This window comes from Sphaeramia orbicularis, chromosome 4, assembly GCF_902148855.1.
Source record: "Sphaeramia orbicularis chromosome 4, fSphaOr1.1, whole genome shotgun sequence".
Lineage (NCBI taxonomy): Eukaryota > Metazoa > Chordata > Actinopteri > Kurtiformes > Apogonidae > Sphaeramia > Sphaeramia orbicularis.
This window is the reverse complement of record NC_043960.1, coordinates 53,166,934-53,193,941: the sequence shown is the minus strand read 5'-3', so window position 1 is coordinate 53,193,941 and position 27,008 is coordinate 53,166,934. Positions and strand designations below refer to the sequence as shown.

General features: G+C 36.8%; 1 protein-coding gene across 33 annotated transcripts in view; it reads left to right on the top strand.

The window, feature by feature from the left end:
• Positions 1-27,008, top strand: part of adgrl2a (adhesion G protein-coupled receptor L2a) — a 157,557-nt gene that overhangs the window by 25,483 nt on the left and 105,066 nt on the right. For all 33 annotated transcript variants that reach the window (XM_030131826.1, XM_030131824.1, XM_030131821.1 and 30 more), the window contains exon 2: positions 5,805-5,992. In XM_030131826.1, coding sequence (XP_029987686.1) covers positions 5,917-5,992 — 76 coding nt within the window. In that variant the 5' untranslated portion in view covers positions 5,805-5,916. The remainder of the gene's footprint in view (positions 1-5,804; positions 5,993-27,008) is intronic.

Here is a 27,008-nt window from a genome sequence, read left to right as displayed (position 1 = left end):
CCTTGAATCTTAACAAACAATCTCAGACTGTAGACACACAAAAAATGGAATGTTGTTTTTCAATCTACTAAAAAAGAAGAAAAGAAAAAAACAGTTTTTAATGGGGTCCTATGTGCCTGGTTGCCGGAGTGATGCCATATCCCATGGTGAATGTGCTAATGGTTCATGGGAGTGAGAGGACTGAGCTTAGCCCAGCAGTGTAAACACACAGACAAAAGGGAGCCGTTAGTAGTGTGAAACGCATGCCTGGGCGCGCAGGTAGGCATTAGGTTTCACCCCACACACCTCCAGGACTGTATCCATGACCGGGAGGAGGCCATTTAGTTTTGTAGCGAAAAGAGAGCAAAAACAAACACTCAAACAAACTTGTACTAGAGGAACAGGTACGGATGAATGAGGGATGAGGGGGAATCTTAGTTTAGAGGAAGGTAAAAGATAGTGTGTGTGTGTGTGTGTGTTGGTGGGAGTGTGGTGGCAGGGAAAGGGGCCGGGTTGTGTTCAGTCAACAGAGACAAGTGACCATTGGGTAGTGTTTCTGTCTTTGTTTGGATTGGGCACAGGGCTGGAAAGAGCCACAAAAATCACTTAATAGTGGCTTTTTCACTGGACATCTGCGCAAACATTTACTGATATTTACTAAATGTCGAAAAAAAAACAGAAGTGCATAATGTCAGTTTTTCCATTAAATCACAAATGCGATGATTTGTTTATTTGTTATCGCAAGATGTCACGAGAAGTCATTCCATAAACATGGCGACGAATGTAAATACCTGTTAATTTACAGATATATTCATTCTAGGTCCTGGAAAATGCTCACATTTCTCTGTTGTTTTGAATCTAGAATGCTCGTTACCCCTCTATTTCGTACTAAATTCTAAACTGATTGGGTTTCCTGGTGTGTCCACACATACAGCGCCATGTTTGTTTTAAACTCTTCATATTCTGTTGTAACATCCATCAACATCTGTTTTTTTTGTTCACGTGAGTAGTTGCACAAAAGTTGCACTAGTTGCACAAAAAGTTCTTTCCTTTGCAGTTTTGCGAGATATACCAATTTCACTACGCCTGAAAAACTACTTCTTATAAGTGCAAAAACTTTTCATCGAAAAACAGGAGTTTTGGCAAAATTGTCATTTTTCCATTAGGCAAATTTTTATGCGCAAGTTATATTTGCATAATTTGAGGGTCAATGGAAAAGCAACTACAGATTCCTCAGTTTCTGTTCTGTACATAATTTGTCCACGAACACTTTATAAATTAATACATCAGTTAACAGTTCATATGCATTACCTGACAGCTGATTCATACATTAATAAACATTGGTAACTGTTAACAAATGTCTCTTTTTAACATTAACTGTGGGTTGACATGTTAACTATTTATTACAAATGGCAGATAAAAAGAAATAAATCTTTTAGTTAGTGCTGCAACAACGAATCCATTAAATCGATTCTTAAAAGATTTAGCAGTCAATTTGTTGGGTCTTAAGCACGTTAGTACTGAGGCATGCTTTGGATGCCGGGCCAGATTTTTAAAGCTAGGTTTAGATTATGTTAACGGTGGCCACGACAGCCCTGTTTGGTGGAAAGGCAGTACGCTGTTTATGTAACAAAACTTGAATATGGAGGAAAAAAATGGCCAGAATCCCACAGTGTACTACGTATGGGGCTGCTGTGGCCATCGGGAACAGAATGTAAACATTAGCTTAAGATAGGGCTGCTCGATTATAGGAAAAAAAAATAATCACGATTATTTTAGCAATAATTGAAATCACGATTATTAAAAACGATTATTTGTTAACCTTAAAGTTATTTATTTTTTCCTTGCAAAACAATGTAAAATATACTCTTTAAACATAAATAAAGCTTTTAACCACTAAAACAAAGTATGTTCACTTTTGTACGAAACAAAAAAATCTTTGAATGCAAATAAGTGTACTGTAAATTCAAGTATGTTTCCTTTTGTAAACAAATAGTGCACTGGAATTAAACTGCTATAGACTTGCCATAGAACTGTAGCAATAAAAAAATAAAAAAAACTCACGTAAAGTGCAAATTATAAATTCAAGTATGTTCAATGTAGTTTGAAACAGTAAATTCAGTGGCGTGCTGTGAGGTTTCAGTTCAGGCCTTCTGTATACATCAGCCATCTAGAATACGTACGTTAGGGTTATACGGGTTAGGTTAGGTTAGGTTAATACGGGAGTTGCAGCGTAAAGAGATTCGGAGACTGAAGACTGCATTGCGGGCGAAGTTGTAAACGGAGTTGTTTTTATGCGTTTTAGTTTTTCATAAGATTACGATAAAGGTGGCGGTGGTTAAACTTTAGATGGTTAAAAAGGTTTGTTGTGTTAGCGGTAGGTGCGGACACAACTACGAAACACTTTTTGCACGTGATGTGTTTTTGCTCTTCGTCTTCTTCATCAAACCCAAAGTGATTCCATACAATTGAATTGGACTTGCCTTTTTTGTTTACCAAGCACTTCTGCTGTGATTCTCTTGCCGTTTTTCCAGACCGCTAGGTCCAACTTTCCTCTTGGGGTGGACCTGCCGGCTAGCAGGCAGCAGAAGCTTAGAGGGGGGCGGGGCAGAGCAGCTCATGGTAGCTTGCGTGCGCGTGAATTAAAACAACTCAAAATTAATAATCGTTTTTTCTCGATTACATAATTTTTGTAATCGTTGCATGTAATAATCGAAATCGTAATCGAATTTCGATTAATTGCACAGCCCTAGCTTAAGATAGCCTACATGTCTTGATTACTTTAGCCCACTAGCTAGTTAGACACTATCGTCATCATTATAATGTTTTCATCCATCTCCGTTTATCAGACCACCAGACTAATATTACCTATCATTGACTGGAACTAATACATACTACGCTAGTTTGATAGCCTATAACCGGAGCTGGTTGAAGACTAGGTAGCGGGCTAGTACTCGCTAACTAAACCCGAAGCCACTGTGTGGATGTAATCATTCTTGACTTGTCTGCAGCCTGTATTACTTTGGGTTAGATACTTATCTTTGAGAATTGAGTCTTTTGTTTTTATCCAATGAATCGATTAGTTGTTAAAGTAATCTACGGATTAATCGATTATTAAAATTATTGTTCGTAGCAGCCTTACTTCTAAGTATGGGCAATATATCAAAGTGAATGAATTAAGAGATTTTGCTTTTTGTAAATTGTGAAAAATACTCAAATTGCCTGGAGACCAGTCTTGCTCAACAAAACTTTTATAATGCAACCTGTATGTTTTTTGTAATATTTAACTGTGATTGATTGTGATTGATTAAAATTGTAACTCATCCATAACATTGAAAAAAAAAATTTAAAAAATCTAGATTTCACTTTTTGACCATGTTGCCCAGCAGATACTTTAATACATAACAGTGTTGAATAATCTCTAGTTAATCACAGTTAACCATTTATTAATTTTTTTTATGTCAGTCATGTCATATAATATTAGGTAAAGTATAAATAAATATGAATTAACATAATTAATATATAACTATAGTTGACTGTAGGCAATTGTTAATTAATTGTTAGTTAATTCTTATTGCTGCTGTTGAAGTCTTGCCTTTTTCTCTTCCTTTGCTTAAAACAGAGATAGTTTTACAAATGATTTTTTTTCTGTTGCCAACACATTCATGATTTAATTGGCAGTGCAGACTTTTTAAGGACATCTTAATGATAAAACAAGACTTCCATGACTTGACCTCCATTATAAAATAGACTTTTTTCCATTGATTACTGAGATGACAGCTGAGCTAATGCAAACCCATATTCCTTCAGCAGGATGGAAAGCTTTTTGGCTAATGTTCACAACGCTATTACCATGGCTAATTTTAGCATTGAACGTTACTGTCAAACGTTAAATGAACATTTCCGCCGTGTGGTTGTAGACTTTTCATGTTGAGTCAGTCTGCAGTTAGAGTTCCTGAATGTAGAAATTCACGTATTCTGCAGCAGAATATGATATCTAGAAGTAGGAAGTTTCGGTGCATGGTAGGGTACACCTCTTGATAGTTTTTTTTTTCCCGCTATGGGAAAGTTAAGCCCTCACGTGTAATTGAATAGAAACTTTGGCTTTGTTCACACAGCAGGTGTTAATGCACAATTTGAATTTTTTTGGTGAAATTAGATTTTTTTGGTGTTTTTTCGCTCGTTCATATTACACATTGAATGCAACTTCTATTAATTTTGAGTATGAACTGAATGCGACCCTAAAGTGATCCACATGCGCAAAAGAGGTCCTGATGTAATACGTGACCACACAGGCGTAAAGGTCGGATAAATGCGATCTGGAAGTTCAGACTGAAGTCGCATTGCAAAATATCAGATACGTAACTAGGAGTGTAAGAAAATATCACTTCTGCAATATATTATAATATTTAATTTCATGATACTGTATCAATCATACTTTTCCCCTATTCTTATTCTTTTTTAGTGTGTTGTGTTTTTAGGGAGATGAACAGAATAAGAATTTCATTGCATAGTATAACTACCTGTTTTTGCTGTGCATATGACAAAAAAAACTATTGAATCTCTTGAATCAATATTAAAATGTACTGCATCGATATTTTTAGGTATTTATTCACCTGGAGATATGGCGGAGGTTCATGTTTTTGTTTTTTATTATTTTTTGGGGAATCCTGCAAACTGTTTTATTACTAAATTCACATGGGTATTTTGCTCTGTTGTTTATACTAAAAAAGTAGTATTGTGATACTGCAGGTCATGCATGTAGTTTTTTTTAAAAAACTGATAACACTGTTTTGTTAAATAATGGTTATTTCAATCATCCTAAAAGCACTTTTTGCTGTCTGACAAAGGCAGATGTTAGTTCCTTAGTCGGGATCGCACAAAAATAATGTTATGATGTTGGATGATTCAGGGAGTGTCCACTACGCATTCTTTACACAACTAATAAAATATGAACATTTGAGCAGGACCTTAAACTGTAATGTCTGTAAAACATAATTTTATTTATTTATTTATTTATTTGTGTGTGTGTGTTTTGCACTTGTAATTTTATTTTTATTTATAAGTAAAAAAAAATAGTAGCTTTTACAGAGGAAAGTTTTGTGATATATTATTAAATCCTGTTCTGATCAAATAAAAAATTGTTTAGTGTTTGTGAATATTTCTGGTATAATTCAGTCCTAGTATTGTGATCTGTATCGTATCACCAGATTCTTACCAATACACACTCCTATACGTATCAGCTTTAGGACCACGTGTGAAAGTGGCCTGGGTCGGTCTTTAACAGATCGGACACAGGTCACCTATGGGCAAAAAAAAAAAAAAAAAAAAAATCAGATTTGGGCCACATTTGCCTGCAGTCTGAACGAAGCCTTATTTAGAAATGCTCAAAAGGCAGCGCTCTTTACCGGGGGTACAGAAACACAACATGACACAGATCTGATAAGGTTAGCATCACTTAGTTCTGGGTCATGGGAGCTGGACAGGGCGGCTTTATCTGTTTGATGACATTGCCGGACCCCCCCCCACCCCTCCACACACACACACACCTCCTAGCCTCACCCCCCCCTTTCCCTAACAGTGAAGTGGTAAGCATTCAGATGCCATTAAGGGATTTCCCCTTCTCAGGATTATTGACCTTCTAGATTTATTTCAGTGGCTTGCATGGGTTTGTACCATTTCTGCAGTGGAATGTAGATGCAGCATGGAGTGCCTTGTGATAAGAGTGTGACAGGGTGAATTCCTCTGTGAAATCACACAGCAACAGAGCTTTGCATGAGAAATAAATGGTGCCTTTTTTTTTTCTTGGTCTGCTTGCTCCACAGGTGAGGGGATCAATGATGAGCATCGCTGACACCAGTGGGCTTGGACTTTTCTAATCTGAACCTTTTTAGTTCCAACACAAAACGTTACCACAGACCATCAGCACCAGACGCCATGGCATGTTCCCTGTGGAAACTACCCACCTTCTGCTGGTTTCTCATCACATTAGCCCAAGTGCACTCCACAGAGGGTAAGTACATACTCTGTAAAAAAGGATTTCGGGGGTTGGTAAATACAAACTATGGACATCAGTTACATTTTAATCAACAGTAATAATTGCCAGTAAAATCTACTATGACTGGTTCAATTCTACATACACTACCTATTTGTTTAGAGTAATAATTGCTACTTAAAATAATATAATAAAATCTACCCCATAATATTGTGACGTGTTGGAGGAGCAGCTGGGGGGAGTTTCCCAGCATGCATTCGGACAAACCAGTTGGGACAGTTTTTGTGTGTTTTACAGTGTTCTGAGTTGATAAGAAGTGTTATTCTTTTTATATAGCAGAGTTATGGTGTGTTTGACACTTTTTGTTAGGTTTTTTTTTTGTTGAATGAATATTTCTATTGAGTTGCATATTCTTGCACCATGAGCTAAGTTGTTCCTTTGTTTCATGACGCTCTGTAATGGCATTTTAAACAGGGGTGGTAAAAATATAGTTAAAGAGTGAAGTGATCATTTTTGATTCTTTACATATTTGCAAGGGTTTGAGGTTTAATGATGAATACTTTGTGTTTGTCAGTCTTTTAACCCTCAGGGGTCTGAGCCTATTATGGCCGCTTTTGAGTACTTTTGATTTTGTAAAATTAGCCTTCTCTTAATAAGTAATGGTTCATTAATTCATTAACACTGATAATTTATTAATAATAATTAAATAGATGAACATCTTTCTATTAATAATTAAGAGTTTATATTACTCACTTTTTATGAGGAATTTGTTGTGTAATTGGTGGAGTTTACCTAATTTCTTTTAGTGTGTTATAGCTGTTAAATTTACTTACATTTTATTCCAAATATGAGGTAAAATCTGCTTAACCAAAATGAATGCAAATTGTTAACTCACTTTTATTGAGTAGATTCTAAAGGTTTGTTTTTACAGTGTATAAAGCTGCTGTCTTTTTTTTATGTAAAAAAGACAAATAAACCCAAAACGCTAAATAGTTTCTTTTTTTCCATTCTAAACCGGCATTACCTGAAGCTCAGTGGCAGCCACTGCCAGGTTTTTTTGTTTTTTTTTTTCTGTTGTCTTATGTAGAAATATAGCATGAGCAGTGAAATTGTGTCTTAAGCCAAAGCTGCTCCACTGAGTGCAAGCAGTGATTGTGTAAGTAATGCAGCTCTGAGGACAGTGGGCACAGGCGGATGGGGGATAATCTTGAGTGGTTTCATTAGTTGGTAAATTGTGATTTGTCTGAGATTTTCTGCTTGAAAGCGTCGGTTGTTCCCAGTGGCATCAGAGCTGGATCCATTTGTAAATTCCTCTCTTAAATGTTCTGTCTCATGTCAGGCGCACATGGATTTCACACCTCGAAAAATATAAAGCTTGAATGTGTTTTAATCATAGTGCATTTAGCTTTGATTAAATCACTAGCAGCTGTATCGTAATTAGCAGATTAATGCATCCTAACTATATCTCATAAACTGTATCCTATGCACATTACTGTTTAATGAGGAGAATACTGGAGATGCTTGATGATAGCATTTGGAATAAACCGATGTTGGCGTCAGTACAACACATGAGAGGAGCCATTGCATCTCCAGTTGAAGGTTTATCCAACTATACCTACCTCTGGTACTGGTTTTTCTTTTCTTTTCTTTTCTTTTTTTTTTTTAAGGAACTCTATAATGTAGGATTATTGATTCAACTTTTGAAGGTAATGATTCCTCAAGATGCTTCATTTACACTGTAGTGAGACACGCTGGCACGGTATACGATACCATATGTAGCTCCCATGTGTCATCTGGCTGGGACTTAAACTTTAATAGAAGAAATATGAAATCTGAGTCGTGTAATATTCAGTGGATTTAAGAAACAAGAGTCACAGAAGTCAATTCCAAAACACACACACACACACTTTTCTGTTTTCTATTTCAGCACTGTTCCATATGTTGTAGATGAACTGTCACAGAAGAACATTTTGCAAACATGACAAACTAGCTCAAAATATTGAAAAAAAAGGTCGATGTAGAGTTGCAAGCATTGGATTCATTGATTAATTATCAGTTATTGAGGTAATCAACAACTATTGTGATAATCTATTAATTAATATTATTTTTTAATCATTTTGTGAAGAAAAAAGTTCAGATTTATATATTTTTTTTAGATTTCTTTACTGTGGCAGTAAACTGAATATGTTTGGGTTCTGGATAAAAATGTGAGGGATGTCATCTTGGACTTTGGGAAACACTCTGAGACTTTTAATTTGTTTAACCATTTTCCCACTCTTCATAGACAAAATAAAGTATTGATTAACGGAGAAAATAAACAAAAATAATAGTTCTTTCTTTATTGATAAATTACTTTGGATGTTCAGTGATTCACATTAGTTTAGGTAAGTATTTATTGCTTTCGTTATATGGTTCCTAATGCAGTGAAAGATAGCACTGGTCTACAAGGAAAATATTTCCAGAGTAAAAGTTGTGAAACTTTATTAAGTCTGAGTCACCAGTGAAGAAAAAATAAGCCAAAATTACTGGAAGCTGTCAAAATATTCCTGTGCATAAGACAGATATGTGTATATTAGCCTATAGCTGTGCAAAAATACATATAGTTGTGCAAAAAAAAAATATTTGTAAACTCTTGAATGAGTTCAATCGTACATAAAATGCATTATGTGTATTTTATCAGAACAGGAATGAAAAAGACTAAAGACCAAAAGGATTCACACTGAAAAGACAATAATCACATACCTTATGTATGTATGTATGTGTGTATATTAGGATTAGACACCACTTTGTAGATATTTATAGTGTATGTATATATTATATACACGGATACTCAAAGGTGATGTATGTGGGATAAAAAGCCACTATATCGATATGAAGACCCCTTCTGGTTACGGGTGGGTGGGGGGAGGGTGGGTAATTTACCAATGCTCTAATGTTAGTATTTGATGGGTGATGATGTGATGTTTGGAAAAAAGACATTAAAAAATCTCTTAAAAAAAAAAAAAAAAGAATGGGAATGAAAAAGTTTTGACATCAAGAATTACAAACACAAAATGCAACTTTTTCGATTGTTCTTTCTCCATCACAAATACGAATTCACCAACTTGACTCTACTGTCAAAAGTCCTTCCCCTCTTCACAGACATTATTTCTGGAGCAGAGGATCCATGGATTCACAGACTGACCATGAGCTCAGGTTCCAGATCAGGTCCAGATCAGGTCCAGATCAGGCAGGATCACTGTGGAAGATGGACGACCAAGTCAGAGAACGAAACCAGGTCCAATCCAACCATTAGTCCATTGTTGTGACCACGGAGAAGGAACCTGAACTCACGGTCAGTCTGTGAATCCATGGATCCTCTGCTTCAGAAATAATGTCTGTGAAGTGGGGACGGATTTTTGACAGTAGAGTCACGTTGGTGAATTCGTATTCATGATGGAGAAAGGACACTCGTACAGTTCTATTTAGTTTTCTAATTCTTGTCAAAATTTATTCGTTCACATTCTGATAAAATACACACAATACATTTTATGTATGACTGAACTCATTCAAGAGTTTACACATTTATTTTTTGGATAACTATAGACTAATAAGCACACATTTCTACCTTTACCTTTACCTTACCCCAGACAGTATTGTGTCAAAATGTGAAATTCTGATAATGGGTGAAAACACAGTGATGGTGCCCTGGGTGTCAGAACTTTTTTTTTTTTTCATTAAAATTTAAAATTCTTATATCATTGCAGAAAACAACTTGAATTTTCAGATAGTGTAAGTTTCATTAATACACATCCAGTACTTTTTCTGTGAGACACTGGGAAACATAAGGGGATAAAAATTGCCTCTCTGACGACGGGACACGTGGTCATACTGGCCTAGGTCAGAAATTAGGTTATTTTTTCATGTTGTTATTATTCAAATATGTTAAACTAATAAAAAGTAATAGTTTAACATAGAAAACTGCCACCTAACACTAATATTGTGGAACATTTTTTTAGTACTGGGAGTGGTGTGTCCTGTCAGAGATATTTGAATTTTAAAAGTTTTCATATTTTCCACAACTGTTAAGTTCTATCAATAAAATTTGTAATCCTCTTTTTACTAATGATATGTAATAATTAAAAGTACAAGTTACAAAATTAAAGTCATTTACAGGGAAACTATTGCCACATTTCTATTATTATCTCTGACGGGACATTTTCTGACAAATCTGAATGACTAGGTTTTCTTCTTCAATTAAGTTACTTTTAAGTGTTCTGATATGTTAAGGGAGTAGGTTTTGTCTCAGATCTACTTCAAAACAGCGTCTGCACATTACAATACATTCACTTCTCAAGTTCTATCAAGTGGAAGATATATAAATCTATTGTATAGATGTACATAAACCAATATATGTGTAATAACACTTTATCATATACGTTAAAAACATCAGATATGCAGCACTTTTTTGATTTGTCCTCCAGTTCATCTTAGTAAGGTATATAAGGTTTAGCACATTTAATCTCTGAGGCAGATTAAAAAAATGTAGACCAGTGTAGTTAACCCATAAGACCCAAACGTCCACCGTCGACTGAATGATCTAAACTGTTGATCCATTAATCCTATCAATCCATGTCAATAACTGGTGTAAAATACAGTCCTTCATCTTATTATGGTCATCAGATATGACCCATTTGGAGGCTCCGTAGTTACCATGGAAACGCCGTCATCTTCTACAACATTGATTCACCAGTAAAACCCATGGAGTTGGATCAATGCCAGTGGATGGACACACTGGGTTTATGTACAGTTAATGAAATATTTCCCTTAAAAAGTCACTATTTCTTCATTTTTGTCTGTTTTGATATAATAACCTTTGAATTTACTGTGAGGTTTTATGAACATCTTCACGATCAGTCAGTTAAACATAGGAAAATACATGATTTCCATTGGAAAAAATGCTAAATTCAGAGGTTAATATTATAATAAATGGTGATACATAAACTTCCACAAAAGTCACACTGGATCCTTATGGATTAATTTCCAACATGTAGAAGAAATGGTGATGATGATATCGCCTGATTAATGAGATATCGGCTTTTTGTTGTTCCAAATGACCATTATTGTATTGTTCTTTAACAATCAATTACTGGCTGACCTCTATGTTCTAGTACTCTAAGAAAAAATATCATAGGGCCAAAGTTGGTATGGATAAACCTAGAATGAGACAGACAACTTCAGTTTCACCAGTAGTCGATGAGGGATCTTGTCATTAATCCATCTCCTGCTGAGTGTTCCGGTTTCTCGGCCAATGTTGTTTGATGATGTGGATGAACCTCCTCACATGGGGCGACCTGTTCTCAAACTCCTCGTGGACATTTGGATCAAAACAAACAAAAGCTCACCATCAAGCCAAGACAGCAAAGCGTTACCAGTGAATGCATAACATAGACAAAATACATCCTCTAACTCCAGAGGAAGAATGGTCCGCTGTAAGCTTTGAAGGACACACCCATTTCTGAAGACATTTAAGGGATTTGTCATTCAGGTTTTTGTCATGTTGGTAAGCCCCCCCCCACCAACCCACCCAATCCCCCCTCACCTCTTTCCCATTTCCCATCTGAGCAGCGGAGATCAGCCCAGAAACAGTTCATTACAAACAATATCCCCAAGTAAACATGCTTCATTAAACTGCGTCTACGCCTAATATCTTTTTAATGCATTTTTATAATTGAATTAAATGGGTTAGTGGAATGCTGTAAATAGTTTAAAGTTAGTTTTTTTTTTTTCTTTTTTTCTTCTTTTGCTTTTTGAACCAACAGCCACACAGCTAAGATTTATTGATAGTTTGTGTGATATCCTATAGCAGGGGTCTCAAACATGCGGCCCAGGGTCCATATGTGGCCCACCAAAGGTTCCAATACAGCCCGGGGGATGAATTTGCAAAGTGCAAAAAAATTCCATAGTCAAGGCTGTCAAATTCATTTTAGTTCCGGTTCCACATACAGTCCAATATGATCTACAGTAAAATAATAGTATAAAACCTACAAAAAAAAATGACTCCATATTTTCTTCTCGGTTTGATGTGAAAAAAATATTACACTATGCCTATAAATAATGACGACTTCAAATTTTTCTTTGTTTTAGTGCAAAAAATAACATTAAATTATGAAAATATTTACATTTACAAACTATCCTGTAATAATAAAATGTGAATAACCTGAACAAATATGAAGAACCTGAAATGTCTAAAGGAAATTAAGCACAATTTTAACTATTTTCTGTCTGTTACTCAGTGTTTAGTGTCTTTGTGGCAGATACTCCAGGGCAAAAATAGGGCTGACAAACCACTCCAGAACCCACAAAAACTGAAGTCAAAGTCATCATTGAGACTGATGGATGAACAACAGTGTCTTTGTAGATCCGATCCATAATGCACATGTATACATGATAAGTTGAGGCATAATATTGTAAAAATTGCGCTTATTTTTCTTAAGAAATTTCTGTTTTTTCAGGTTATTCACATCTTTTTTGTTTGGATAGTCTATAAAAGTAAGTATTTTCATAATTTAATGGGGTGTTTTTTGCACTAAAACAAAGACAAAAATTTGGAGTTGTCATTATTTATAGGTTATTATGCAATTATTTTACTGGTCCGGCCCACTTGAGATCAAATTGGGCTGAATGTGGCCCCTGAAAGAAAATGACTTTGAGACCCCTGTCCTATAGTAACATACGTGTCATAGTCTGTCTTTGATTCCATTGGTTGGACTCATCTTAACTCTCATCTTAACCATGAAAAACGTCTTACATGCATCCATGACCGATATTAGTTCATGAAGCTGATTGGCCTTATTATTATGCAATATGCAACATATAGTCACATGTCATCATGCTATATATATCAGAGGAACCCTGAGGCCTGACCCTTTGCTGTCTAATAATAATAGAAACTAATGAGTTGTGTTTCTGCTACAACATATTACAGTCAATACAGGAAATATCTATCTCTATATAAGTATATGTTCGCTCTAATCTCTGCCACAGAAAAGAATCTACTCTTACTCCTCTTCCAAAACCACAAGCAAACTACAATTTATGACCGATGGTATCCTATTTTGGTTAGTTTGACTGTTTCCATGTGAACAGAGGTCTTACATTAGCATGAGTAGAGCTGCGACTGCCGGTTATTTTCATTGTTGATTGATCAATTAATTGTTTGGTTAAAAATGGTTAAAAAATTATTTAACAATAATTCACATTCAAGAATGTAGACTCAGAAAGACTACATCAGGGGTGTCAAACTCATTGTAGTTCAGGGGCCACATTCTCTCCAGTAAGATCTCAAGTGGGTCGGACCAGTAAAATAATAACAGTGACAAAAGTAAAATTAAATTATGTCAATGTTTACATCTATAAAGTTTCCTTAAAAATCTGAATAACATGGACAACTTGAAATGTCTTAAGAAAAACAGGTGCAATTTTAACAATATTCTGCCTCAGTTTGTCATTTATACATGTGCATTACAACTTACTTTACAATTACAAAACCGCAAAATATTTACTAACAGGCAGAACATTGGTAAAATTGCACTTAAATCTCGTAAGACATTTCAGATTGTTCATATTTATTCAGGTTATTCACATTTTTTGAAAACGGAAAGTTTGAGATTATATTTGTCTGTATGTGGAACCTGAATTAAAATGATTTTGACACCACTGGTTGTTAATATCTTCAGTGTAATTTTTGCATTTCACAAATTTATCCCAAGGGCCGGACTGGACCCTTTGGGGGGCCGGATTTGACTCCCAGGCCACATGTTTGACACCTTTGCGCTACATGAACCAATGAATCGTAATTGCAGATTAAAAACCCGACTGTTCTGATCTGATACAATTAGACTTGCCACATCAGTAGTCATTTTTAAAAAGAGGTTAAAAAGAAACCTTTTTTTGACAGTGTTCCGTTGAGTTGTGTGTGTGTGGTTGTGTGGGTATGTGCAAATCAAAGTGTGTGTATATATGATTGTTTACTTGCACTTGCACTCTCTTTTTTATGATCGTTTTTTATGTTATATATCTGTTCTGAAGCACATTGAGTCTGCCCTGAAAGGTTGAATTGAATTGAATCTGTATTATAAAGATAATGAGTTTGTCCTTGGTCCAGTCATTAAAACTTTAAAAAGTCATGGAATTTTAAAATCCCACTTTCTGGACCTGGAAAAAAATCATGAAAGTAAGTAAAATTAAATTATTGAGTTTTTAGAAAAGTAATTTTGAGATCTGTGAGCTTTTTTGAGGTCAAAATAGGTAGTGGTTTTCAAATATACACAAAAAACTAAATTAAATTCAGACACATATTTGGAATGGTAGGATGAAAATCAAACATATCAGTGAAATGAATTACATTACCTTTGGAACAGAGAAATTCATTAGCTCTAGGGTGGGTTTTCACTCATCCTGTTGGAAGAAGTGGCTGTAAATCCGCAGTTTAAAATTTTCGTTGCAGCAAAGCATGTTTTGGATCTTGGTTATTACAGTACTTAGAAAATGTCTCAATAGCTTAAAGGTGATTTCAGAAATATTTGAGAATAAAATACTTTATTAATCCCAGGATGAGAAATTATTGTTTGAAGAGCAAATGAAAATAATCAACAATGAAACAATCAAATGAAAAAGTTAGATTTTTGTCGTGTTGTATCGTATTATAATGTATTAATTTGACTGCATGGATAAAACTCTGGACTTTAACAGCTCATATGTGTTTCGTCAGGATTTCCGAACACATTCAAAAGTTTCTGCACTTTCAAAATATATTGTATTGTATACATTTTTGTTTTGATACTTCATGTACTTGTCAGCTGTTTTACTGATCCTAAGCTTTTTCCACTGGCAACTGTACCTTAAGTTGACTAGTTAGTAAAACTATACCAAACCACACTTCTAAAAGTGGAGAAACACTATCTAGAGCACAGGTGTCAAACATACGGCCCAGGGGCCAAATCCGGCCCACCAAAGGGTCCAATCTGCCCCGCGGGATGAATTAGTGAAATGCAAAAATTATTCTGAAGGTATTAACAATCAATGGTGTCAAAATCATTTTAATTCAGGTTCCACATACAGACACATACAGTCCAATTAGGTTTCAAATGGGTCAGAACCAGTAAAATATTATCATAACCTATAAATAATGACAACCCCAAATTTTCTGTTTGCTTTTTTGGTATAAAAAAGTAAAATCACATGAAAATGTTTACATTACCAAACTATACTTTTACAAAAAAATGTGACTAACTTGAACAAATATGAACAAACGGAAATGTCTTAAGAAAAGTAAATGCAATTTTACCAATATTCTGCCTGTTACTAAATGTTTTGTGCGATCGTAATGCACATGTGTAAATGATAAACTGATAAACTGAGGCAGAATATTGTTTAAAGTGCACTTGTTTTTCTTAAGACAATTCAAGTTGTTCATGTTATTCAGATTTTTAAGGAAACTTTGTAGATGTAAACCTGATCATATTATTGTTTTACTTCTTTCACTGTTATTATTTTACTGGTCCGGCCCACTGGAGATCAGATTGGGCTGAATGTGGCACCTGAACTAAAATGAGTTTGACACCCCTGATCTATAGGCTGACTATTTAGTTATTTTTGAGAATGTGTTAATATCCAACCTTCTCATTGTGACACGAAAGAGTCAGTATTTATATGAGCTTATGATCAGTATTAAAAATTACTGAATTTGATTCAGCTCAATTTGTAAAACTTTCGTCTTCCTTACATGCCTATAGTGTGATTACATTTTGTATGAAAGCACTAAATAAGCTAAATTCTTTGCTGCTCTTACCACTGAACTGTGTATCCCTCTCAGAAATAATTTTTTATTTATCATTTTTATTTTTATTTCTATTTTTATTTTTATTTATTCATTTTTTAATGCTTTGCAAAGCTTTGGGCAGTTATGAATAAAATCATGCGTGCCAAAGCAAGGTTGTAGCCAATATTCCAATACATTTTTTGTGCCGTTTTTTTTTTTTTTTTACATTACTGAATATTCTGTATTAGGTCAAGATAGCTCAGATAATAGCAACATCTTTCTCTGTCCCATTTACTGCATACTTATCCTTGGCATCCTTTGTTTACCTTAACTTGAGTTTACACCCATCATTCACAATGTTCTTCTTTTAAGCTGCAGGTTTATTTCCTTTGTCCTATCGGCGTCCTGCGTGAGTGTCACCATAGAAACGTAGCTGCAGTAAGGTGAAGATGTAATTTCTGAAGTAATTTATTTCTGGGGGAAAAAAAAGTGCTGAGTTTTTTTCTTCTGTAACACATGCCTATATTGACTCACGTGTCTTCCAAAATAATTTAGTCAAGTCTGGTGAGGTTGAAAGGATTTGTCTGTATCAGTGACAGAATAACAATTCACACCTAGCTCAGCCGCGTGCTCTCTTCAAAGGCTTTTCCGAAGACTGTTAGAATTGCGATGAGGTGGAATTAGAGAGCAGAGCAGAGTATTCTGTGTCAAGAGCCAGGGATGGCCGGGTTTGTAGCATGTTAGAGAGCCAGGAATATGTTTACTGGTAGAAAATTGATCTGGGCTACATTTCTATAATGTCTCTCATCATATTGGAGCAGGTTCTTCTCTAGTGATCGGCATTTGAAACACTGACCAGAAAAAATATTGAATATCATCACTGAATCAGCATAGTGATTGCTTTTCAGAAATTATTATTTGTCATTGGTGGCAATCTCTGCAGAAAATGCATAATTCAAAAGTGACATGATCATAAATAACTGCAAAGTAGGTCATGTGTGTTTTATGTAACACTGATTGCGGTTGTTTTCTTTAAATTGCTCAGGGGCTTGGGGTTGGTATGTCAGTATGGTAACGGCTATGTAAAGAGAATACCATGATATAAAAGCTTTTTCAGTGGCAGAACTTGCACGAACAAGTCTGTCAGAGACACTTTTTGTTCCCTCCATAACACCCTGAAACCACATTATTGTTTCCTCTCGAAGCTTGAAATGTTTGAAGTACTTGAGATTTCTCAAGGGCAACAGGGAAAGGCACCTTTAAAAGTCCTCTTTTTGTACGACGTGAAAAAGGAATGAGTAGAGACTTTAAGCCTTCATCTTATACTGAATAGAATGAAATAGACAATCAAGGTGTGCTGAAATGTAATTACTGGAGGTAAAAGCCCAGGGCTTAATGTGAAACAGAAGCTACAAGAAAAGGATCCAGCATCTACCAGGCGTAATGTCACCACCTATCTGCACCGGACTGAGGGTTTTTGTCACCATGAAAATATATTTATATGATTTCAATAAGGCCACTTGTCCTTTAGTGAACTATGAGCGGGGTTTCAACTGGCTATAGAACGGTCCTCTCTTATCTTTGTAAACTACACTGAAATAAAACCTTTAGCAAATCTGTTGATGTGAGTGTAAATCCAGACTTCATAAACCTATCGTTAATGAAGACACTGCATCATTTATTCCACTAGGGGCCTCTTTCTCATCAGATTACTCATTCATGTCATCTTGAGAAGAAAAAGAAAACAATGAAACACTACCTAATAAATAGAAATGTGTGACCAGTGGCAGTAGAATAAGTTGTGACAGTGTTTGTGTTTATACAAAAGTATTTCCTGTTGTGTTGCCGTGCTCCTGTTCCCTTACTTCTTAATGTGGGATTTAAGGCTTTGAAAAATCCGACCCATAGCTTATTTGTAAATAGAAAAAAATAATTTCTTTGGTAATTATACTATTAAAAGATTATGGTACTTTTACAGTTTTCAGCTTCATATGGGAAACAGCTTTAGAATATTTAAAGCCAAAGGGGTGAGTTCCCCTTTGTCTCATGTGTCCTTAGTCAACAACTTGTGTTGGTTTTGTCTTTCTACCTCCCGCTTGATGTCATTCTGGTTGTTTGCGGCAGACTGTGGAACCTGGCTTCCCGTGGAGCCAGGCAGGCGTGGGGCCTGTGTACGAAGGCCCACCGTGCTGTCATGTCTCTTTCATCGCCAGCCAGGCTTGGCCAATAAGGAGATAAGGAGACAATGACTGGGAGAGCAAGCAGTGGCAAGGTGTAACCACATCCCCTGGGTCTCCTCCCTGCTGAGCACTTCAAATCCTCATTAGGCCTTTCAGCAAAGGAAGGAGGGATTTTCTGGATTAGAGCTTTGTCACAGCTGGCTCCAGGTTGGTGTTTGTCATGCAAGAGCATGGCAGAGCTTTGACATCTTGCCGCCGTCCTCTGCCTCACCTCAAACAGAGATGTGATGCTCACCTGGCTCCAGATGCAGCTAGAAGATGTTACACAAACCCAAAATGTATGAAAAACCGGTGATTATTAACTCACTGCCCTTGCCACAGGGTTTTTTAATGCCATTCTAGTGGCCTATATTGGACGTCTAAGGGTTTGGATTGCTGCATCAGCATCCTTCTTAATGGTTATTTATGCAGAGATAACCTTGGGAAGCATCATTAGTTTGTTGTCTGCTGTCGCTGTCCATAACTCATGCTGAGATCTCGGCCATGACACCGATGCAGTGGTTTAGACAGGAGACACATGCCTTGTTTCAACTCATGTTACTTTCCTTCATCTGTCTTTTATGGCAGGGACGGTGCACATTGTATTTTATGAAACTCTGTATGCCTTAACTTCTCACTTATCTCAAGGTATTTTTTCATCCTTGTTTCTCTTTACTTCTTTTGGAAGATGAGGCCATTTGCTTGATTAAGTCGTAGGCCTGGCCGCCTTCATGTATAAAAACAACAGGACTGCGTTCTGCAACAGCTCAGCCTGTAACATGCCCCTTAATTGGGTTTCAGACTTCTTGAAGAGAGTGGTTTAGCATGACAGAGCCTCAGTCTGACTGTGAAATGTACCTTCTCCAATCATTGTCAGTGCTGATCTTTGCGGATAATGGGCATTCACATGGGTCCCATGAGTCTTTTGCAAGGTGGAATCTCAGGCACACTGGATTAGTCATCTACCCACATGTCCCCATCTGCCTTGTGCTTTATCGTCATGGTTTGCCTTACTTTGTTCTTGCCTAGGCAGAATCATGTGGGTCTCTAACAAGTATATCCCAGACAATCTAAAAACACACTCTGATAAGACATCCAGTCTCCTCTATGAATCCAAAATAAGGGCAAACACATATGACTTATCAATCTCCAGTGCAGTGGTCTATAACCAAAGACCTATTATTCATGGAACATTTATTGTTTTGTGCTTTTGTTGGTTGCCTCTGATCTGGCCATGGAAGATGTGACAAGCAGTATGTGGGCATATTGGTATAAGCAGGCTTCAATTTGTCAGAGTTCTGCTTTTGTTTTAAAACTTGTGTTTTTCTTTGCCACTGTGTTATATATCTGTGTCTTGTCGCAGAATAAAAGAGGGACTCTCACTTGTGTCGGTTGCACGGATTTGATTTGGCAGGCCATGGTATACGCTGCAAAAAGGGATGCCTATTGAGAAAAATACCTAAAGCTACACTTTTGATAACAGAAATAGCACAGCCGCTTTAATTCTTTAATATTTTCATGTTGCTAGAGCCTGTGTAGTGGACATCAAGGACTGCAGACAGACCTCATGCAAGGATTGCTGATGAAGTGCTGTCTGGAAGGGGCGGACGAGGAGAATGTTTTTGATTATCCTCCATAGATGTCATTTCAAACGGAAACCAGCATGTGCACCTCATGCCAGACAAATGAACCAACTTGGCAGGTCAAAGGGCAAATGTAACTCAATTCCCTATTGGCTGCTGGTACATTATGGACTTCTTAGGTGATTTGACAGCAGTGATCGGGTCACATGTAGTGCACTATTGCAATACTGACTTCTTGCAAAGCTTTACAGACTGTTATGAATAAGGCTATGATGGAAGTGCAACTGCTACTGAGCAAGTCATGTAGTTTACCTTCATACAGTAAATTACATGTATTTATCAATGTGAGCAATTTGCTCTTTTGATTTTAGCAACGAGAACAACTAAGAGATGAATGCATTCAAGTGGTTGCACAAGAACTACTATTATGAAAGCGCTAGCTCATACCTGTGAGTTTCCTTTTCCATATTGGTTGGAATACCTAACATAAACAACAACAATCTGCAGGTGTTCAAAGGTATGTAATCACCTTTTGATTTTGACGATGCCTTACAAAGGCATGCACATCGAAGCACAGCAAAGTGTGGTTCTGGTCTGGATGTCACGCAATGAAAACTGATCACAGAACATGTAATGATAGATTTTCTTTAGAGAACATGATATCCAAAGGCTTTTGATTTCACTGATTTTACAGTTCACCGTTGAGAGCTGGGTACGAGATATTCCTGCTTGCCCTTAGTGGAATCCTTTTTGTCCTCTTGCTTTCAGTCCTGATTTAGAGCAGCTATAAATCCTGAGGAGGCTCCTGTAAACGAGAGGTGGTGAAACTACACCCATAAATATAAAGGATTTAGGAGCAGGGCCTTTTGAAGGTACTCTGAGTGCCCGTTTATGAAGCTTGTTAAATTACATAGTTTCACAGGTACATTCAGTATTTTTTGCCTTTTATTTAAAGTCCTTGTAGCTCTTTTGTCATAATGACTTGACCAAAACCTACTTGAACAGTGGCAGACTGCAAAAATATGTTCACTTTATAATATAACATTGTTTTAGATCATTGTCTTATATATATATATATATATATATATATATATATATATATATATATATATATATATATATATATATTTGTATTTTAGCACATTATTTAATATAAAAATAAAAAGGTCCTAAAGTGCTTGTTCACTTGCTGTCAAACATAAAATGTCAATTCAGGCCATTTGTGCTCCAACAAATTACTGTGACTTGACTTTTGACCTTGCATGTCTTTATGACCTCTGAGTGTGTCCATATGTCAAGAGCCTGGGCCTGTTTTCCCAAGCACTGCCCTAAAGTAAATAATGGGACAAGGAAAATAGTCATAAAAAAGACATTGCCTGTGAAAACATTGAAATGACAATTGGAATAAGTCTTTTAAACCCCTCTTACAATGTAAGAGTGTCTTTTATCATACTGACTCATCTCAGCTGGACCGTTGCCTCTTGCTTAATAGTTGCTCTTGTAACCTAATTTCCATAACACACATACCCCCCAAATGTCCCCAAATTATTTTTTAAATAGCCAACAAGCAATAATTAAGGCTGATAAGCATGAGAGACATCTGATAAATCCTTAAATGAGAACTTCAAAGTGTCCCTGCTGTGACAGTGTGAGGGCTAGAGACAGATGGAGATGGTGAGAATGTTAGGAAGCAGGCTTAGTCTGTGGACTTCATTCAAATGAGGTTAATCAAAAACTGAAGGTTTCCAATAAAAAAAAAAGGGGGGGGGGGGACTTAGAACCTTCTTTTTTAATACTGTAACAATCAGTTCACTGGAGGGAAAAACACATATGAGTAGGAAGGTCATCAAGATAATATTCAGCCTCTGGATTATAATGAATAGCAGCCAATAAATCCTTGATGAATTGAAACAAGAGTAAAATTCAATTTGAGCCTGGCCTGCTTTCACTGTCACTATTGGAAGATGGAATCCTTGAACTGTAGGAACCTCCTTCACCAAAGACAATAGATAGATAGATACATACATACATACAAAGACCAAATCGCACTAAATATAATTAACTATTGACAGTATTACTACGTTGATATACTAGTGGAAAATCTTTATTAAGTTTGTCATTTTCTAATTACATTAGTCATAGATGGACAGGAACGACAGATATTAAGGGTTCGATCTATTTCCACTTCTGTTTGTCAAGTGGTGTTATTTTTATTTTTTTCAAATTGGTGAATCAAATGAATCGATTCAGAATCAATTCACAACAGATGAACGAACTGAAAGAATTGAGTTAGAAAAAAGAATCGGACTTCCCATCACTAGATAGATAGATAGATAGATAGATAGATAGATAGATAGATGCATAAAGGATTCAGTAAGAGGCAGCAGTCATGTCATCAGGGCATGACTACCAGGTTGGTCAGGGAATTTCAATGCCAGGTGGGGGTCAGTTGAAGCACTAGCTGAATAATGTGGCACAAATGCATACACATGAGATCCTGGTCTCGGGAAGGGGAACCACCGCTGTGGTCTGCTTGAGGAAGTGCACACGGGGAATGCAAACCAAGAAGATGGACCCTTCTCATTTGTGTGTGCTGCCATAGTGACCCATTGGGAAATGCTTCCTTATTGAATCGAGGAGCATCAAACGCTTCATTGGAGCAGAGAAGGAAGTCTAGGCTGCCCAATGTATCCGAGTCTATTTTATCATTTGTAATGGAAACTGTGGAAATGATACAGACCAGAAGAAGACCTGAGAAACACATAGTAAATCCAACCTGAAAGGTCTTTCATAAATAGTGTGAATGTGTTTCTCACAGCCTTATCACGGTTAAAATGGATAATTTGATATTGTTGGAAATATTGTCGCTGATCAGACAAAGTAATGAGGTCCACGGTGCCTAATGTCACCAAAGGCCGCCATGACTCTCAGCAGAAACTTCCCTGTCACTCCTCATGAGAAATGACTCAAAGAGAAGCATGCATAGTGCAGCCAGTTCACTTTAAGTTTAATACACCAGCTGGAATCGCAGACCCACAATAATGAAATTCATCCATTCTGTATAATTTCTCAATTTGGTGTAGTTATTGAAGGATTTTCACTTCCAGATTCCTCTAAAAATCACACATTTACCTTACCGGTCTTATATTAACATTGACAAAAAGCCCTGACCTACCTCAGATAATCTCAAAAGGTAAAGGTAATTTAAGGCTCAAATCTGCCAGTGATCATTTGTTAAGGACCATGGGACAGAATTTGCCATTTGATGGTCGTAGCAGCCATTTCATTACAAGAAGATGTCCTTGCTTTTTTTTTGTGTGTGTGTGTGACCTAAAAAGCACTCCCCATTCTCATGGACACACATAAAAAACACACACACACACACACACCCTCTGCCTGGCCCCAGGGCTATCCGATATTAGACAGTGAGATGACATTGTGTGCTTGTGCGAGTGCAGTCAGCCGACATGTGCAGATGATGTGAAGTCAATAATGCATTATGAAAAAAGGGCATTTATGACCTTGATGAGCCCCATAGAGCTTAATTAGGCCTAAAGGTTGATTTACATACAAGTGTACGTGGAATTTGATGAGGCTGTGTTTTCCTGCTGGTGCGGTGCATTTTTATTTTGTCTGGCAGCAACACTTGATGCCTCGAATCTGTTCAAATTCTTATGAAATGTAACAGAAAAAGAAAAAAAAAAACCTAAGTATTGATTTCCGGGCTCTCATTGTGTCCAGTATTTTGTCTCAATACAGTAAAACCGTCAAATACCGAGATACAGGATCATATTTCTGTGTGCATTGATGGCATTTCCTGTGCTGGCTTACATGTCTGTAAATGCTGGTTGGATCTGAGGAACAGAGAAGACGCAAAAGAAAAGAAAAACAATGTGTCTGACAGGGTAAATTTCTGGTTTAAGAAGCCTACCTTAACACTAAAAGGAAAGGGGGAAAAAAAAAAACCTTTTTATGGTTTCTATTCAAAGAGAAATGACAAGATCTTTTTCAGAGTCATGTACCTATATCAAAGATGCTCCTGATAGCCCCCCTGCTGTTGCTATGGAAGTAGCAGAGATGTAAATGAACTGGAGTGAATTGGATGGTGGAGAATACAAATGAGGTTGGAATGCTCATTCCCCTGCTGCTCTTTGCCTCCTCCTCTTCTCCCAATATCATTTCTCTTTCTCTCTCTCTTTCTCTCTCTCTCTTTCTTTCCTGTAGTCTTCAAAAAGATTTCAAAGCTCCAACATTAACTAGTATCCCACATGTTTCGGTGTAACATAATATTATAGAGTTTTAGTTTAGGATTTTACATCACAAGAACTTTTTGATTTTTTTTTTTTTCAGCCCAACAATACATTTTAAATTCTTTAAGAAAAGATGTGGGAGTGAATTCTTGCCACATAAGTCATAGCTTCAGCGTCAGTTGTCACAGCATTTAATAATCTACAGATGCTGTGGGCTGAATTACAGAGGAGACGAAACCTCAACATCAGTGACTGTCTTTTTCTGTCAGCCATGCCCAAAAGTGACATCATCTTCATACAACACCAAGAAGAACCCCCCCCATTTATTATTATTATTTTAATTAGAATTTATTATTGTTTTTTATTTTTATTGACTTTTATTTATCCATTATCCATTTATCCTTTTTTTCAAGGGAGACCAGCAGCAATACAGTCGTAAAAGCATTTGCACACACACACACACAGACACACACACACAGACACACACACAAAACAATCAATCTAAACATTTACAAACTGACAGCCTTGATTTCAAGGATTCACTCTCACTCTAAAAGTGCTGAAAGGAATCAGTGTTTGTCGATGGAGCTCAGACTGAAGCTTGTTTCTGGCATCAGGAGCTGAAAACCGAAAAGATTTCTTTCTTGATTCGGTCCTTATCTTTGGAACAGTTTCAAAGTGTCCATTGAGCAGAGATTGTAACTTCCATGATTCCAGGTTAACAGTGAACAGAAATAAGAAGGAATGGTCCCTGAAATTGCTTCGTAAATTAAAATATACTACATAAAATACACAGGCGTAGTCTTGAGATGAATGAAAATTCAAAAGATGTTAATATCTGTCAACCAGTGGTGTAATTCTTCTCTTACAATGGCCACACAGAGTCAGCAGTCTACCTCATACCCTGCTGTTAGCACGATATATGCAATATTTTCTTTATTCTCCTCCCCTGTGTGGACCTGACTTCTTAAGAATACATGCTGTTGTAAAGGATATCTCTGGATTATAGAATCAGCACTGTGGGAAGAGTCTTGACTTAAAGGTTTCTTTTCGCTCACAGACTTCCTTTGCTTGTACCAAAGAGAGAAATGTGGGGGAAGAGGTGTGGTGGGGTGGCAGAACCTCGGAGACTCAAGCTGCGCTTCCTGTGGCTCCAAGCTAATGCTATAGGCCACACTTTTCTTTCACCCCAAATCCCCCCAGCAAGCTACCTTGTCGGCTCAGGAGTTCAGAATAATGGCCGGCCGGGTTGGAGATGCTATAGCTCATTTACAAGCAGCTGTTTAGTCTCATCAGGAAAATCAAAGGGTTGCGTTAACAGTAGATGACAAGCATTGGGAGCGTCCCCGTCACACCTCCCATTGGCTCTGGACAGAAAAATTATCTGGTTTCACATCAAAATAATCTGGAGACCTCCTTTGTCCTCTGGCCACAATGATGGCAGAGCAAGTTTCTGAATAGGCATTTGATCAGCCACTGCTTTGCCCCTGGACTTACCCTGGAAGCATGTGTAACTAAAGTTACAAAGGGACATTTTAATATGAAAACCGTTGACTGAATGCATGATAGGCCTGATGAAAAGCAGAATAGTTCCCCTGTCATTTATGCCTCGTATTCAGCACTGGGCAATAGTAACATTATTTCTTTTATCAAACAAGGGAGTTTCAGAAAAAAAAGCCCTAAAAAACTCATCTCTTTCAGAGTCTGCACTTGCACTCTGCTCTGTAAACATGTCCTGCAGTCCCTCAGCGTAGATATTACCACGTTTGACGTAATATCTACCTTCATGGGACTACATGGCTGATGTAGATCCTAATGACTATCAGTTTCTGTGAAATAGGAGAACATTTTGTTCATTACCTCTGCCTCAGTGACACTCATATCCCTCCAGATGGTCACTTTCCAATTGATTTGGCTTATATGTGGCAAAAAAAAAAGACTCTACACACAATACCCCACACCCACCACAGCCTCAACCCCTCCCTTACATTATTTTATATAGGCGACTTCTTCTGTTCTATTGACCTAACATCATCACAAAGGTTATACAGGACCATAAATGCCAGCTTTAAAAGGAGGTTCTTCATTTGTGTAATAAAGTGCTATAACCCATGGAAATAGAGGCCTTGGTCTCTGGTCAAAATCAATTACTAGCATGGATGGAGCATATGTTAAAAGGCTGAGTGGTTATATGTATTTTCGACCACTAAACAAGCAGCTGGTTTTAATTTTCATCGAATGTGGTGAAATTTACAGTAAAATGTGTCCATGCAGTGGAAACCAGCTAGAGTCTCAGATGAGTGCATGCTGTTGTGCAGTGACACTGATCAGAGCTGCATTTGATGTTTGCAACATAGCTGATGAAGAGGAACTGAATGCTGTTTTTAGTGGTGGCTGACCAGAATGCCTGATGAGGAAGACTGTCAACAAGGCATAGGATCGAGCCGGTTACGTCTCTGCTGCTGCAACATGTTGCTATGGTCACAGGATTAGGCTTTTCACACAATATTTTATTGACTGTGGCTTGTTACTTCACTTCATGTTAGTTAATTAGTGCACAAAATATAAACGTTCTCCTTTTGGGTGTTTGACTGACAGGTGTCTATCTTTACAGAAACATTTTTGCTCTGCCTTTTTCAGGTCTGAGTGCTTTACAGCAGAGAACACATCAAAGCTAGTATAATTTAACATCTCATATTTTGAGGAGGTGTCTGAAGTGAGTGGTACCTGTGAAGAGAAAGGTGCTAAGTTTTCCTGTGAGTGTGAACAGTGTGAGTATGTGTGTGTTTCTGACAATCGAAAGTGGGAAAAAAAAAAGATACATAGATTTGTGGTTGCAGTCATGTATTTTTGTGCCTTAGCAGTAGTGGTTTGTGTTGTGTTGCACTGATGATTTGTTGATTCAACAACCTCATCCCAAATGTAAGGTAAATATCAAAATATAGCAACAAGTTCTATAAGCTGCACCAGTAAATACACACTATATAAAAATACTCTGTGTTTACTCGTACTATATGAAAAGTAAATAACTTTCATATCGTGTTACAGAAAATAATTATGCTAATGCTTTCCCAACTAAAATCATAATTATTTTTCTGGCTCATTTGAATAATGAAATTATTTAGTTTAGGGAGACAGTGATGCAGCCACTGGATCTCATTTATGGTAGATTCAGTTTGA